The 16,772-nt window shown below is 42.9% G+C and overlaps 1 protein-coding gene across 9 annotated transcripts in view; it reads left to right on the forward strand.

Annotated features, from left to right (window-relative positions):
• MCMDC2 (minichromosome maintenance domain containing 2) overlaps positions 1–16,772 on the forward strand; it is a 64,673-nt gene that overhangs the window by 14,209 nt on the left and 33,692 nt on the right. For all 9 annotated transcript variants that reach the window (XM_056522076.1, XM_056522080.1, XM_056522079.1 and 6 more), the window contains 5 exons: positions 1,352–1,482; positions 1,572–1,631; positions 10,500–10,695; positions 10,991–11,113; positions 11,181–11,288. In XM_056522076.1, coding sequence (XP_056378051.1) covers positions 1,352–1,482; positions 1,572–1,631; positions 10,500–10,695; positions 10,991–11,113; positions 11,181–11,288 — 618 coding nt within the window. The remainder of the gene's footprint in view (positions 1–1,351; positions 1,483–1,571; positions 1,632–10,499; positions 10,696–10,990; positions 11,114–11,180; positions 11,289–16,772) is intronic.

Below are 16,772 nucleotides of genomic sequence, written 5' to 3' on the forward strand. Positions count from 1 at the left end.
TGTAAATGTGTTTCTCTTTTTAAATTGCATAAAAACTTATAAACAATTACATGCTATCATATAACCTCACAATGTAAAGATAACATATGATTTCGAGATTCACATCTCATGCAATAAGTCACTGTGAAAGCTTACCCTAAAGACTAAAACACTGCATGACTATCCAGGTAGTCTGATGCAGTGCACCCTATTCTACCACTGGTTGTTCGGACAAAATGCATCTATGTATGTAACAAGAGTTTAAAGGGGAACTCCGGTATAAATTTTACTGATTTGTAAACTACTTCTATTTAAAAATCTTAATCCTTCCAGTACTTATCAGATGCTGTATGCTCCACAGGAAGTTCTTTTCTTTTTTAATTTCTTTTCTGTCTGACCACAATGCTCTCTGCTGACACCTCTGTCCATGTCAGGAACTGTCCAGAGCAGGATCAAATACCCATAGAAAACCTCTCCTGCTCTGGACAGTTCCTGACATGGACAGAGTTGTCAGCAGAGAGCACTGTGGTCAGACATAAAAGAAATTAAAAAAGAATAGAACTTCCTCTGGAGCATACAGCAGCTTATAAGTACTGGAAGGATTAAGATTTTTAAATAGAAGTAAATTACAAATCTGTCTAACTTTCTGTCACCAGTTGATTAAAAAAAAAAAAAGTAGTACCTCTTTAAGCTGCGTTTTGCCTTGATTTTCCGAAATATGAAGATATAAACTAGCTCTCTCTCCGCGAGCACCGGCCAAAAACTATGTCCAAACAGTGTTAGATAGTTTAGCAGCACAATTTCAGGTAAAAATCCATCTTCTTTTTTAAGTAAAGTCATAAAATTGTAAGACCGAAGCACATCAGGCCTGATGCATAGTGTTTTATGTTGTGTGAATTTGACTTACAAATTTATTTAAATTCCATTCTGTCACTTAATAAAGAAGATTGATTTTTACTTGTAATCATATTTAGATGGATGGTAATATCCTGCACAGGGATGTCTCCCCTGATGCTGAAATAATGGCCATTAAGAAAAATGTACTACTGCCCTGAGTGGTGAGAGGTGGGGTGTTCTCAACCATGAACTGAAAGGTTTTTTTTATCTCCACTATGGGCCCCCTATCTTTATGTGTACCACAGATGTGGTCCTTACCTCTTCTGGATTAATACAGTTGAAAAACTCAAGACATATAGAGAGAGATTTATCAAAAACTGTGCAGAGGAAGAGTTGTGCAGTTACCCATGGCAACCAATCAGATTACGGCTTTCATTTTGCAACTGCACCACTCTTCCTCTAAGTTTTGATGAATCTCCCCCATAGACATGTTTTCTCATTTTAATGAAAAACTAACACGTTTGTTTTACCGTAGAATCAGGTCAAAGTTATGCTGTCTATCGATTTGTAATCTCTGTGAACCCCATGGATATCACCGAGCTGAATGCCACCCTTGGAAACTACATATTACATGAGCCAGTGAGGGCTGCTGCGATCTTCCAGTCGGTATATTTTGCAGAGCCAAAAATCTTCAGATGCTTTGTCGCTCTGTGCTTCACGTGTTTACTCTACCTCTGATTTTGCATGTTCTTTAGGTATGTGATGCTGCGGTAAGAACGATTTCCTTGATTGAAGAATACCAGTCTGAGGCTCAGGTAATGGGCATTCTCTCTGGGTTAAGGTTTGACAATTCTCAGTTTTAAAAATGGTTAAAGGGTAGCTCCCACCATCATGTTTTTTTGTTTCTGTCCCTGCCTATTGCCCTTCTATCCCTAACACCCTCCCTGCCTTTATTTTTATTTTTTTACTATTTTAAAAATTGCATTTAGTCTGCCTGGTAGTGTGCTCACTACCAGGCAGACTTCCCCAGCAGGCACCACGTCACTGATGCCTGCTGGGGGGGCCAACTTCCGCCCTTAGTTCTCTTAACATGGTGCCTCCAGCTGTTTCACCAGTACAACTCCCAGCATGCCCTGACATCTATTGGCTGTCAGGGCATGCTGGGAGTTGTAGTGGTAAAACAAATGGAGGCACCCAGGACAGGAGCTTCATGGGGGAAGGAGTGAGCCGGGAGCCAATGCAGGAGGGACAGGTGCGGGGAGCCTCTTCCTGCCGCTCGGTGAGTAACACCCAAACACCCCCTGCGCCCCCCGTACCTTGCAGCAGCAGCCCCCGCACCCCCTGCACCTTGCAGCAGGGCATTCGGCGAGTGCGGGGAGCCGATGTGCAGCCCTGGATGTTCCTGCGCAAAATTTCGACTGATGCCCTGCCGGAATCAGTCGGAATTTTGCAGTGACGTCACTCCGCACTGCATTCGGCCACTAGGAGGGCGACCCCTAGTGGACGAATTTCAAATTGCTTTTAAAATGTTTTAAAAGCATTTTTTTTCATAAAAGTATATTAGAGATATGTTGTAGTACTTGTACTACAACATATCAAAAATAATTTTTTATGACCGTGCCCATTTAACTCTCGTTTGAACATTCATATAAAAAATATAACCTATAATTTTGTGTACCTGGTATCGCAATTTTTTTCCTAAGAAACCTGAAGCAATAATCAATTGGAGTGAAACATTTTGCTAATATTACCCCATGATGTTGAAATGCTTCATTTCTTTAGTAAAGAATACTGTTTATCTTTTCTTCAACAGACTTAAAAAGTATATAAGGTACACATTCTGAAATGTTTATGTTGTTTACAATAAAAACTGTAAAATGTTGTAGGTACAAACATCTTTGCTGGATATTATCTATAAATATATATACAGTAGTTTAGAGTAGCTGTTTTAGTCCAGTGATGTGGATGCAAAATCGTGTAATACCTTTTTTATTGGACTAACAGTATTTTGTAAAGACAAGTTTTCGTTAGTTCTCCAAATGCCTTTGACTTGATTAAAGGAGGATTCCCAAAAGCTATTCTTTACAAATATGTTAACCTTCACCCTCACATTTTTTTTAATACAAATAGGGCTATGGATTCTAAATTTTGTGGGGTTATACAACAAAAAATCTTTGGTGGCCTACCATTCATCCTATAATATTTAATGCACTTGAATCTTGCCATTTTGTAAGGCTATGTGCACACACACATCTTTGGGATTTTTTCGGACCTTAAAATAGCCCCAAAACGGCTGTTTGTTAGCTCAAAAAACACCTAAAATGAAAACGCCCCTGTCATGAACTGGGGGCGGTAGGGAGTAGTAAGCCCTAAGCTGTCCTTAAAAACCACTCTCCCTGCCTACTTGCCAAACCACTCTAAAAGATGGATCGACAACTGGGCGTCAGTCCCTTCCTGCGCTAAATTGCATGGGCGTCGAAGTCAGCAGAACAAACGGAACTATACAAAGTCGGGGAACAAGTCAGGAACATCACAGGAATACAATAACCAACAAACAGATACAGTGACCCCCCGACCTACGATGGCCCCCACATATGATGAAATCGACATACGATGGCCTCTCAGAGGCCATCGCATGTCGATGTCAGCATCGACATACAATGCTTTTTTATGTCGGGGCCATCGCATTAAGTGCTATCCGGCAGCGCCAAATGCTTAAGCTGCTGCCAGATAGCAGCTTAATGTTCCCCGTGTGGTGCGGTACGTATTACTTACCCCTCCACGATGCTCCGGGGTGCCCTCCGGGTCCAGCGCTGGTCTTCCGGTTTCTTCTCTGCCCTCTCCGATGGCGTGCGCAGTGGAGTAATGACGTCGCTATGCAGGCCCAGTAAGGCCTTGCGGAAGAAAGCAGAGGACCGGAGAAGACAGCAGAGGACCGGAGAAGACAGCGGAGGACCGGAGAAGACAGCGGAGAGCCCAGCGGAGGCCCGGCGACACCATCTCGAGTGGCGGGGACAGGTGAGTACAGCTTCCTATACTTTACATTGCACGAATCCCTCAACACACGATGGATTCAACAAACGATGGCTCGTTTGGAGCGAATTACCATCGTATGTTGAGGGACCACTGTATATGAATACAAACAAACAGGGACCGGGGTGACTGCTGTTATCGATCAGCAGGCACCCCGCGCAAATGCCCAGGGGGGTCATCAGACCCCCCATGTCGGCGATCAGCGCATTGCGATTTGCGCCGATTCCGGGTCATACAGGGTCTATGGTGACCCGGTGACCCGGAATATAAAGGGGATCGCGGTTGTCTAAGACACCCACGATCCCCCTGAAGGGATAGGAGTGAGGTGGGAGGGGGGCCACCCTATCCCTGCTGTTGGTCGTCAAGACGCGACGAACAATAGCAGATCGGGGGCTGGGGGTTAACTTTCGCTTTCCCCTTCCTGCCCACCAACAATAGGCGGGGCAGGACAGGGAAACCGAGGAGGACCGGGGCTGAAGTCCACTTACCCATCGGCGATAGCAGTGGGCAGCGATCGGTGGTGGCAGCAGGCGGCAGAAGAGGACAGCTATGCGGCTCCCTGGATCCTACGGAAGCTGGTGAGTTGCCTAGCAACATCTGGAGGGCTACAGTCTGAGACCACTATACAGTGGTCTCTATACTGTAGCCCTCCAGCTGTTGCAAAACTACAACTCCTAGCATGCCCAGACAGCTGTTTGGGCATGCTGGGAGTTGTAGTTTTGCAACAGCTGGAAGGCTACAGTTTGGAGATCACTTTGCAGTGGTCTCTAAACTATAGGCCTCCAGATGTTGCAAAACTGCAAATCCCAGCATGCCCAAACAGCTGTCTCAGCATGCTGGGAGTAGTAGTTTCGCACCTCCAGCTATTGCATAACTACAACTCCCAGCATGCCCTTCGGCGATCAGTACATGCTGGGAGTTGTAGTTTTGCAACAGCTGGACGCACACTGGTTGGAAAATACTGAGTTAGGTAACAGAACCTAACTGAAGGTTTTCCAACCAGTGTGCCTCCAGCTGTTGCAAAATTACAACTCCCAGCATGCACGGTCTGTCAGTACATGCTGGGAGTTGTGGTTTTGAAACAGCTGGAGGTTTGCTCCCCCCATGTTAATGTACAGGGTACATTCAAACGGGTGGGTTTACAGTAAGTTTCCTGCTTCAAGTTTGGGCTGCGGCAAATTTTTCGCCGCAGCACAAACTCCTAGCGGGATACTCACCGTAACCCTCCAGTGCGAATGTACCCTATAAACACTACACTAACACAAAGTAAAGGGTAAAACACTACATATACACCCCCTTACACGGTCCATGTCCCACCAATAAAAATGAAAAAAGTATTGTATGGCAGTGTTTCCAAAACGGAGCCTCCAGCTGTTGCAAAACAACCACTCCCAGCATTTCCGGACAGCCACTGACTGTCCAGGCATGCTGGGAGTTTAGCAACAGCTGGAGGCCCCCTGTTTGAAAATCACTGGTGTAGAATACCCCTATGTCCACCCCTAGGCAATCCCTAATTTAGTCCTCAAATGCGCATGGCTCTCTCGCTTCAGAGCCCTGTTGTATTTCAAGGAAACAGTTTAGGGCCACATATGGGGTATTTATGTACTCACGAGAAATTGCTGTAAAAATGTTGGGGGGCTTTTTCTCCTTTTACCCCTTATGGAAAGGAAAAGTTGGGGTCTACACCAGCCTGTTAGTGTAAAAAAATAAAAGAATTTACACTAACATGCTGATGTTGCCCCATACTTTTTATTTTCACAAGCGGTAAAAGCAAAAAAAGACCCCCAAAATTTGTAACGCAATTTCTCCTGAGTACGGAAATACCCCATATGTGGGCGTAAAATGCTCTGCGGACGCACAATAAGGCTCAGGAGTGAGAGTTCACTATGTACATTTGAGGCCTTAATTGGTGATTTGCACAGGGGTGGCTGATTTTACAGCGGTTCTGACATAAACGCAAAAAAATAAATACCCACATGTGACGCCATTTTGGAAACAACACCCCTCACGGAACGTAACAAGGGTTATAGTGAGCCTTAACACCCCACAGGCGTTTGAAGAATTTTCATTAAAGTTGTATGCGAAAATGAAAAAAGAAATGTTCCCGAAAATGCTGGTGTTACCCTAAATTTTTCATTTTCACAAGGGAAAATAGGTAAAAAAAAAAAGCCCCCCCCAAAATTTGTAACCCTAAAATACCCCATATGTGAATGTAAAGTGCTCTGCGGGTGCCCTACAATGCTCAGAAAAGAGGGAGCACCATTGGGATTTTGGAGAGGGAATGTGTCTGAAATGTAAGGCCATGTGTGTTTACAAAGCCCCCATAGAGCCAGAACCCCCCCCCCCACATGTGACCCCATTTTGGAAACTACACCCCTCTCGTAATTTAATAAGGGGTACAGTGAGAAATTACACCCCACAGGTGTCTGACAGATTTTTGGAACAGTCGTCCGTAAAAATGAAACATTTTATTTTTCATTTGCACAGCCCACTATTCCAAAGATCTGTCAAACACCAGTGGGGTGTAAATACTCACTGCACCCCTTATTAAATTCTGTGAGGGGTGTAGTTTCCAAAATGGGGTCACATGTGGGGGGTCCACTGTTCTGGCACAACGGGGGATTTGTAAACACACATGGCCCCCGACTTCCATTCCAAACAAATTCACTCTCTGAAAGCTCAATGGCGCTCCTTCTCTTCTGAGCATTGTAGAGCGCCAGCAGAGCACTTGACATCCACAAATGGGGTATTTCCATACTCAGAAGAAATGGGGTTACAAATTTTGGGGGTCATTTTCTCCTATTACCCCTTGTAAAAATGTAAAATTTGGGGGAAAAGCAGCATTTTAGTGGAAAAAATTCATTTACACATCCAACTTTAACGAAAAGTTGTAAACACCTGTGGGGTGTTAAGGCTCACTGTACCCCTTGTTACGTTCCTTGAGGGGTGGAGTTTCCAAAATAGTATGCCTTGTGAGGGTTTTTTTTTTGTTGTCCTGGCACCATATGGGCTTCCTAAATGGGACATGCCCCCAAAAAACATTTCAGCAAAATTTGCTTTCCAAAAGCCAAATGTGACTCCTTCTCTTCTGAGCATTGTAGTGCGCCCGCAGTGCACTTGATGTCCACACATGGGGTATTTCCATACTCAGAAGAGATGGGGTTACACATTTTGGGGGGTATTTTCTACTATTACCCCTTGTAAAAATTAAAAATTTGGGGGAAAAGCAGCATTTTAGTGAAAAAAAAATTTCAATTACACATCCAACTTTAACGAAAAGTCGTCAAACACCTGTGGGGTGTTAAGGCTCACTGTACCCCTTGTTACATTCCTTGAGGGGTTTAGTTTCCAAAATAGTATGCCATGTTTTTTTTTTTGTTTTTTTTTTTTTTTTTGCTGTTCTGGCACCATAGGGGTTTCCTAATTGTGACATGCCCCCCAAAAACCATTTCAGAAAAACTCACTCTCCAAAATCCCATTGTCGCTCCTTCCCTTCTGAGCCCTCTACTGCGCCCGCCGAACACTTTACATACACATATGAGGTATTTCCTTACTCGAGAGAAATTGGGTTACAAATTTTAGGAAGATTTTCTAAAAATTCAAAAACTGGGTTTACAAGAACATGCGAGTGTAAAAAATGAAGATTTTTAATTTTCTCCTTCACTTTGCTGCTATTCCTGTGAAACACCTAAAGGGTTAACACACTTAATTAATGTCATTTTTAATACTTTGAGGGGTGCAGCTTTTATAATGGGGTCATTTATTGGGTATTTCTAATATGAAGGCCCTTCAAATCCACTTCAAAACTGAACTGGTCCCTGAAAAATTCTGATTTTGAAAATTTTATGAAAAATTGGAAAATTGCTGCTGTACTTTGAAGCCCTCTGATGTCTTCCAAAAGTAAAAACATGTCAACTTTATGATATATAATTTACTTGGAATGTCTATTTTCCTGATAAGCAGAGAGCTTCAAAGTAATAAAAATGCAAAATTTTCAAATTTTTCATCAAATTTTTGAATTTTTCACCAAGAAATGATGCAAATATTGATTGACACCACAGATGTTATGCCCCCTCCCATAGGCTTGCATTGAGGGGGCGGAGCGTGACGTCACACGGGGCGGAGCCTTGACGTCACAACGCTCCGGCCCCGTGATCGACAGTAATCAGACCCGGAGCAAACACGCTCTGGGGACTGATTTTAAACGGGGTGCGGCGTGCAAGATCATGGGGGTCCCCAGCGGCGGGACCCCCGCGATCAGGCATCTTATCCCCTATCCTTTGGATAGGGGATAAGATGTCTATGCGCCAGAGTACCCCTTTAAAGAAGAAGTTACAGGTCTGTGAGAGACAGAAATCTTGCTTGTTTGTAGGTGACCAAATACTTATTTTCCACCATAATTTGCAAATAAATTCTTTAAAAATGAGACAATGTGAAAATTACAGGCCTCTCTCATCTTTTTAAGGGGAAGAACTTGCACAATTGGTGGCTGACTAAAAACTGTTTTGCCCCACTGTATAAAGGGGCGACACTGTGTGAATCAGTGTTTCCCAACTCATTTTAGATCCATGTATGCAGAGGACTACTTCAGACTCGGTGAACACTATTAATAAAATGGTTAATGAGGGCTTGTGGGGGAGTGTTTTTTGGAATAAAAGTTTTTAAAACGTGCTGTGTTTATTTTTATTTTTTATTTATAAATTTATTTTACAGGCTTAGTAGTTGAAGCTGTCTTATAGAGGGAATCCATTACTAAGCCAGGGCTTAGCTTTAGCCCCAAAAACAGCTAGCGCTAACCCCCAATTATTACCCCGGTACCCACTGCCACAGAGGTGTCGGGAAGAGCCGATACCAACAGGCCCAGAGCATTAAAAAAAAAGTGCTCCTGGGCCTAGGTGGTAATTGGCTGGCATTATTTAGGCAGGGGAGGGCCAGTAATAATGGTTCTTGCCCACCCTGTAAATGTCAGGCTGTTGCTGCTTGGTTGGTATCTGACTGAGAATAAAAATACGGGGAATCACACTTTTTAATTATTTTTTTTTATATTTAATTATTAATGCAAAAAACGTGTGGTTGGGAGGAGCGAAAACCAGCCGTTCCCGTACCCCAGCCAGAACTGGCAGGAACACCATTCATTTCAATGAGACGACCAGAGTCCAACACTGACTCCGGTCGGCTCATTTTTGCCCCGTATACGGTTCCCTAACCAGACCTAAAACCGTGGTATACCGTTTAGACACAAACCTAATGTTTGAACAGGACTCAAAGCAGAAAATACAAAATGCGGACATTACAGCCCCTCTGTGCACACAAATATTAATTATTATGGCCTTAAAATAAGTGTAGGGGCCCTTTTGTTGGCCATTTCCTGCGAAAATACAGCCCTATTTTGGCAATTAACTTGGGAAGTAAACATTCCAAAATACAGTCCAATGGTAAACAGCTTTTTTCTGGGCTATAGCTTTTGCATTATAAATATCAAAAAAAAAATTACCACAAAAAGGGTCCCAAAGCAAAAATAATGCTGAAAAAAAGTCTGGACTTTTTTTATTCTAAGAACTGTCTGGTTTTCCCCACCAATCACAGCTCATCTTGCAGTTCTCAGATTGCAGTGGTAAATGAAAGCTGAGCTATGGTTGGTTGCTTTGGAAAAATCAGACAGTTTTAGTCTGAGACAGTTTGTTAAATCTAGGACAATGTCTTCTGTTTGATATGTACTGCTTTCATCTGTTTATATGGTAAAATGAATGAAATAAAGTAAAGTATTAAATGAGATGACCAAAGTACAGTTTATAGGAAATAAAAGGAAAAAGATGAAAGCTTAGCTGCAGTCACCCAGCACCACCTCTGTACAATAAGTGTTGCAGGGCTTTTGGCCCCATTCACTGTATAATGAAGGGTGCCAGACAGCTGATCGGTGGGGGTCTGGGTGTTGTCACCCAGCTGATTAGTGATTAAAAGCCTATCCTGTAGATGGCCCATCAATCACATATTCCCAGAAAACCCCTTTAACTCTATATCTGTACAGGACATTTGAAACTCTTGTTAAAATAAAGGCAGTAGGAAATTGATTAACAGAATTTTGACCACAAAAGGCTAGACATGGGGGATATTTATCAAAACCTGCCCAGAGGAAAAGTTGCTGAGTTGCCCATAGCAACCAATCAGATCGCTTCTTTCATCTTTGAAAATGGTTCTGAAAAATGAAAAAAGAATTGACTTTAAAGGGGTACTCCGCTGCTCAGCATTTGGAACAACTGTTCCGAACGCTGGAGGTGGGAGCTTGTGATGTCATAGCCCCGCCCCTTCATGACATCACACCCCACCCCCTCAATGCAAGTCTATGGGAGGGGGACAGCCATCACGCCCCCTCCCATAGACTTGCATTGAGGGGGCAGGGTGTGACCTCATGAGGGGGCGGGGCTATGACATCACGAGCTCCCAGCTCCAGCGTTCGGAACAGTTTGTTCCAAACGCTGAGCAGCGGAGTATCCCTTTAAGTCTGGGTAAAGTAATGGACAGCAATGACAACACAAGTTCCTGAGAAATACCTACCTATACAGTGCTTCCTACCCATAATCATAGCAGACAGGTGTACTTCTTATGAACACTGTAAATGCTGTAAAATAATTTATTATTTTATTCTTTAGATAAATGTGATTTTGAAGGTTACACATCTGCCTGACCTACCTGGTTATCACTTAAGCCTCAGAGAGTTCCCCCTGGACTACAGATCTCAAAGACTGTATATGATGGAAGGAACAGTCATTGCTCTGTCTACAGTTAATAAATATACTCAAGGAGCTCGGTTTTTGTGCTCTGAGACAAAGTGTCCCCTGTCTACAGGTAAAACTCTCTTGGTCATAATATAAAATAAAATTACCACAACTTTTAGTGCCCCTCACACCCCTCCTTCGCATTAAATCACACCCCCTCTGTGGGGCAAGCCCTGGCCACTTAGAAAGCATGGCAAAGATCAGTAAAAAGTCTAATTTTTGCTTAAACCACATGTTTTGTGCATAATTTTGTGGCTTTCTACAGATCTGCACCAGGCATAAAGTATCATGAATGAGGCCCTGTGTTTAATAATGACAGTAGACAGTGGCATATTTATTAAGTATTTATGTTTTATGTGCATCAGATTTCCGGTACATACGTATCCACACCCCTGGGGCGACAGAGTCAGCAACAGTGAGACAAGAGTTCTTTTGTGACTTATGTGCATCACCTTTAAAAGAAGACATAAAATACAGAGTTCTAGGTGGTATGTAAAATATTTTCAAAGCAGTATTTTAAGGCAATGACGGTAAAATTAAAATATGTTTTGTTAGATAAACAGGTTGTTGAATTCATGGATTCGAAGACACTGAAAATGTTCCAAGGACAGTGTACAGCATTTAAGAATTACCGTTTGCAGTCATATGCAGTGTTCCTCAGAGGTAAACTCTGCTTTTTTCTTCATTGTGTATATATCATATTAAAGTACAATGCATTTATACAGAGATACAATCCTTAAAGGGGAACTCTGGTGGAAAATATATTTTTTTAATCATTGGGGACAGAAAGTTAAACAGATTTCTTAATGATTTCTATTAAAAAATCTTAATCCTTCCAGTACTTATCAGCTGCTGTATGCAACAGAGGAAATTCTTATTTTTTTTGTCTTGTCCACAGTGCTCTCTGCTGACACCTGATGCCCGTATCAGGAACTGTCCAGAGCAGGAGAAAATCCCCATAGCAAACCTATGCTGCTCTGGACAGTTCCTGACACAGACAAAGGTGTCAGCAGAGAGCACAGTGGATAAGACAAAAAGAAATTCAAAAAGTAAAAATTTCCTCTGTAGCATACAGCTGCTAATAATTACTGAAAGCATTAAGATTTTTAAATAGAAGTGATATATAAATCTGTTTAACTTTCTGGCACCAGTTCATTTTAATAAAAAAAAGTTTTTAACCGGAGTACCCCTTTAACCCCTTAAGGATGCAGGACGTAAATGTACGTCCTGGTGCGGTGGTACTTAACGCACCAGGACGTACATTTACGTCCTGTGCATAACCGCGGGCATCGGAGGGATGCCCGTGTCATGCGCGGCTGATCCCCCCTGCTGATCGCACGGAGGTCCCCTCACCTTCCTCCTTCCGGCTCCCGGCGTCTCCTGCTCTGGTCTGAGATCGAGCAGACCAGAGCAGAAGATGACCGATAACACTGATCTGTTCTATGTCCTATACAGAGAACAGATCAGTATTAGCAATCATGGTATTGCTATGAATAGTCCCCTATGGGGACTATTCAATTGTAAAAAAAAAAATGTAAAAGTAAAATAAATAAAAAAGTGAAAAATCCCCTCCCCCAATAAAAAAGTAAAACGTCCGTTTTTTCCTATTTTACCCCAAAAAAGCGTAAAAAATAAATTTAATAGACATATTTGATATCGCCGCGTGCGTAAATGTCCGAACTATTAAAATAAAATGTTAATGATCCCGTACGGTGAACGGCGTGAACGTAAAAAAAAAAGGCAAAAATTGCTACTTTTTTAATACATTTTATTTAAAAAAATTATGAAAAATGTATTAGAAGTTTTTTATATGCAAATGTGGTATCAAAAAAAAGTACATATCATGGCGCAAAAAATGAGCCCTCATAGCACCGCTTATACGGAAAAATAAAAAAGTTAGAGGTCATCAAAATAAAGGGATTATAAACGAACTAATTTGGTTAAAAAGTTTGTGATTTTTTTTAAGCACAACAATAATAGAAAAGTAAGTAATAATGGGTATCATTTTAATCGTATTGACCCTCAGAATAAAGAACACATGTCGTTTTTACCATAAATTGTACGGCGTGAAAACGAAACCTTCCAAAATTAGCAAAATTGCATTTTTCTTTTTAATTTCCCCACAAAAATAGTGTTTTTTTGGTTGCGCCATACATTTTATGATATAATGAGTTATGTCATTACAAAGGAAAACTGGTCGCGCAAAAAACAAGCCCTCAAACTAGTCTGTGGATGAAAATATAAAAGAGTTATGATTTTTAGAAGGCGAGGAGGAAAAAATGAAAACGTAAAAATTAAATTGTCCTTAAGGGGTTAAATGGTCAATCCGAAAACTTTTTATATGTTGTTACTGAAGAAAATTAAAGACATTTTATAATATGGTTGTTTAAAATTTTGGGGATATTTTATAAAGAAAACGGCTCCTGAAAATCCTACCACTAGAGGTCTCCATACATACTGGGACACTGACCAGTCCTGCAACAGCATCAGCTTGTCCATGAGTCATAGTCCATGAGTCATAGACAAGAGATGACTCATTGACAAGGTTGCATGAGCAGGCGCACAAGGGAGGGATTTCTAACACTGTGAGCTAATGAAAAGAGGTATTTTTTTTATAATAAATATAGGTGATGGAGGCATTAAAATGAGATGTACATGGTCAGGATTAGGTACTTAGTAGCATATACATTTTTTTGTGGGATCTGACAGGTACGCTTTAATGTCTGTGTGCTTAATTCTACAAATGTGGATATTTGTGCTTGCTACTTTTCAGTTCTGAGCACTGTCCAGAATTTTCACAACATTTCCAGTGCCCTCATCACCAATAAGAGTCTGGTGCATTCCTGACTTTAACCTCTTAAGGACTCAGTCCGCTCCCTTTTCTATAACACGGGGCAACTGATCGCGGTGCCGCACGCTATTGACCCTTTAGACAGTGGCATTCAAAGTTGATCGCCACATCTAAAGTGAAAGTAAACTACTTCTGGCTAGCTTAGTGGGCTGTTCGGGACCGCTGCGGCAAAATTGCGGCGTCCCGAACACCTAGAGCACACAAGGAGGGCCCCTACCTTCCTTCTGTGTGTACGATTGCCGAATGACTGCTCCGTGCCTGAGATCCAGGCATGAGCAGTCAAGCGGCAGAATCATTGATCAATGTTATTCTATGGGATAACAAAGATCAATGTAAAAGATTAGTGTGTGCAGTGTTATAGCCCCCTATGGGGCTATAACATTGCAAAAAAAAAAGTTAATAAAGAACATTTAACCCCTTCCCTAATATAAAAAAAAAGGGGGAAATAAAAATAAACATATGTTGTATCGACGCGTGCGTAAATGTCTGATTTATAAAAATATATTGTTAATTAAACCGCAAAAGCGATCAAAAAGTCCAATCAATACAAAAATGATACCGCTAAAAACTTCAGATCACAGCGCAAAAAATGAGCCCTAATTCTGCCCCATATGCAGACAAGTAAAAAAAAGTTAGAGGGGTCAGAAGATGACAATTTTAAACGTATACATTTTTGTGCATGTAGTTATGGTTTTTCCAGAAGTAATACAAAATCAAACTTATATATGTAGGGTATCATTTTAATTGTTCGGACCTACAGAATAAAGAGAAGGTGTCATTTTTACCGAAATATTAGAAATGGAAGCCCCCAAAATTACAAAATGGCGTTTTTTCTTCAATTTTGTCACACAAAGGTAAGGAGGAAAAAATGAAAGGCTAAGTTTCCACTTGGTCTTTTTTCTGGCAGTTTTTTGGAATACTGCCACTGGAGTTTTTGAGCCAAAGCCAGAAGTGTATTCAAAAGGAATAGGAAGTATAAAAGAAGAACTTACACTTTTCCTCCTTTATGGATCCACTTCTGACTTTGGCTAGAAAACTGCAGTGGCAGTTTTTTCTGGCGTTTTTCTTGGTATGGAAACAGCCAGTTTTGTCCCCTGTGGCAGTTTTCTCACTGCCTTCAGGGTACCACTCTGTGGGTTGGATGCTGAGCGCCCGGTCCACAGAGTGTAAGGAGGTGAGGAGTGATATATAGCATCACTACTCACCTCCCCCGGCCGTATAGTATACAGGGGTGCATAGTGTACATATGTATACTATACAGGAGCCGTGAATCCTGTCACCAGACTGACAGGACTCCCTGCTCCTATAGCCCCTTTGGGCTGTATACAGTATATACAGCTATCTATAGATAGCTGTATATAGTGTATACAGAAGACGAGGTCAACTTACCTTCCTTGCTCCCTGCCGGGTCAGTGTAGCTCCGCCCCCTAGTGATGACGTCAGTGGGTGGGAGTGGCTACAGAACGGGAGCCAGGCTAGTAAGGCACTGTTCACATTGTCCGTTTTGTATAATGTTAACAGACCCTTCTGGCAGTGTCTTCCCAGACAGGGAGACTCCAGCTGTTGCTAAACGACAACTCCCAGCATGCCCAGACAGCCAAAGGCTAACGTCAGGCTGTTGCTGCTTGGTTGGTATTGTGCTGAGAATGAAAATATACGGGGAACCCTATGCATATTTATTTATTTATTTATATATATATATATATATATATAAACACATAGGGTTCCCTGTATTTTCATTCTCAGCACAATACCAACCAAGCAGCAACAGCCTGACGTTACCAGGGTGGGCGAGGACCATTGTTACTGCCCCTCCCCAGCCTAAATAACACCACCCTGTTACCGTCTAGGCCCAGGAGTGCCATTTTTGACACTCTGGGCCTGTTGCTATCGGCTCTTCCCAGCACCCCTGTGGCTGTGGGTACCGGGGTAATAATTGGGGGTTAGCGCTAGCTGTTTTTGGGGCTAACGCTAAGCCGTGGCTTAGTAATGGATTCCGTCAATAAGATGGCTTCCACTACTAAGCCTGAAAATTCAATTAAAAAAACACAACACATTGGAAAAATTGTTTTATTTTAAAAAACACTCCCCCACAGCCCTCGTTAACCATTTTATTAAAAGAAAAAAAAACTGTTCATCCGCCGTAATCCATCTAATCCACCGTAATCCTCTGCATACACAGATCTGAAATGAGAAGGAAAAAAAACACAAAAATATTGGTTAGGACATTTTTGGTGCTCTCCACTGGGGAGAGTGCCCATAATACAATGTCTACCCAAACAGGGAGCCTCCAATTGATGCAAAATTACAAATACCAGAATGCCCAGACAGCCTTTGGCTGTCTGGGAATGCTGGGAGTTGTAGTTTAGCATCAGCTGGAGTCACCCTGTCCTGGAGGACACTGCCAGAAGGTTCTGTTCACATTATACAAAACGGACAATGTGAACAGAGCCTTAGACTAACCAGCCTGGCTCACGTCTGAAGCTCCACCCCCAAATGACATCATCATTAGGGGCGGAGCTACACAGATCCAGCCCGGACTGGAGGGAGGAAGGGGATTTCTTCATCTTCTGTATACACTCTATACAGCTATCTATAGATAACTGTATATACTGTATGTGTCACGCCGAGCGCTCCGGGTCCCGCCGCTTCCCCGGAGCGCTCGCGGCGAGCCCGTGTATGCAGCGCTCCGGTCGGCACCGCTTACCGCGAGCGCTGCTTCCATGTCTCCGGTGGGGACACGATCTGAGGTACGGGACGTGCCCGCTCTCGGATCGCGCCCCGTGTCGCTCACCTGCCCCATCCTCCTGTTCAGTCCCGGCGCGTGCGGCCCCGCTCTCTAGGGCGCGCGCGCACCTGGTCTCTCAGATTTAAAGGGCCAGTGCACCATTAATTGGTGCCTGGCCCAATTAGTCCCAAACACTCCCTACACCATATAAACCCACTCCCTACACCATATAAACCCACCCTTGCCGGATCTTGTTGCCTTGTACCCTGAGAAAGCGTTTCTGTGTGTTCCATTGCCTGTGTACCCAGACCCTTGCCGTTGCCCCTGACTACAAACCGTTGCTGCCTGCCCAGACCATCTGCTACGTCCGACCTTGCTCTTGCCTTATCCTTGTGTACCGCGCCTGTCTCAGCCGTCAGTGAGGTTGAGTCGCTATCGGGTGGAACGACCTGGAGGTTACCTGCCGCTGCAAGTCCATCCCGCTTTGCGGCAGGCTCTAGTGAAAACCAGTAACCTCTTAGATTCCGTTCCCCTGGTACGGCCCACGCCATCACCTCACTGACACAGA

Source organism: Hyla sarda, chromosome 5 (assembly GCF_029499605.1).
Source record: "Hyla sarda isolate aHylSar1 chromosome 5, aHylSar1.hap1, whole genome shotgun sequence".
Classification (NCBI taxonomy): Eukaryota; Metazoa; Chordata; class Amphibia; order Anura; family Hylidae; genus Hyla; species Hyla sarda.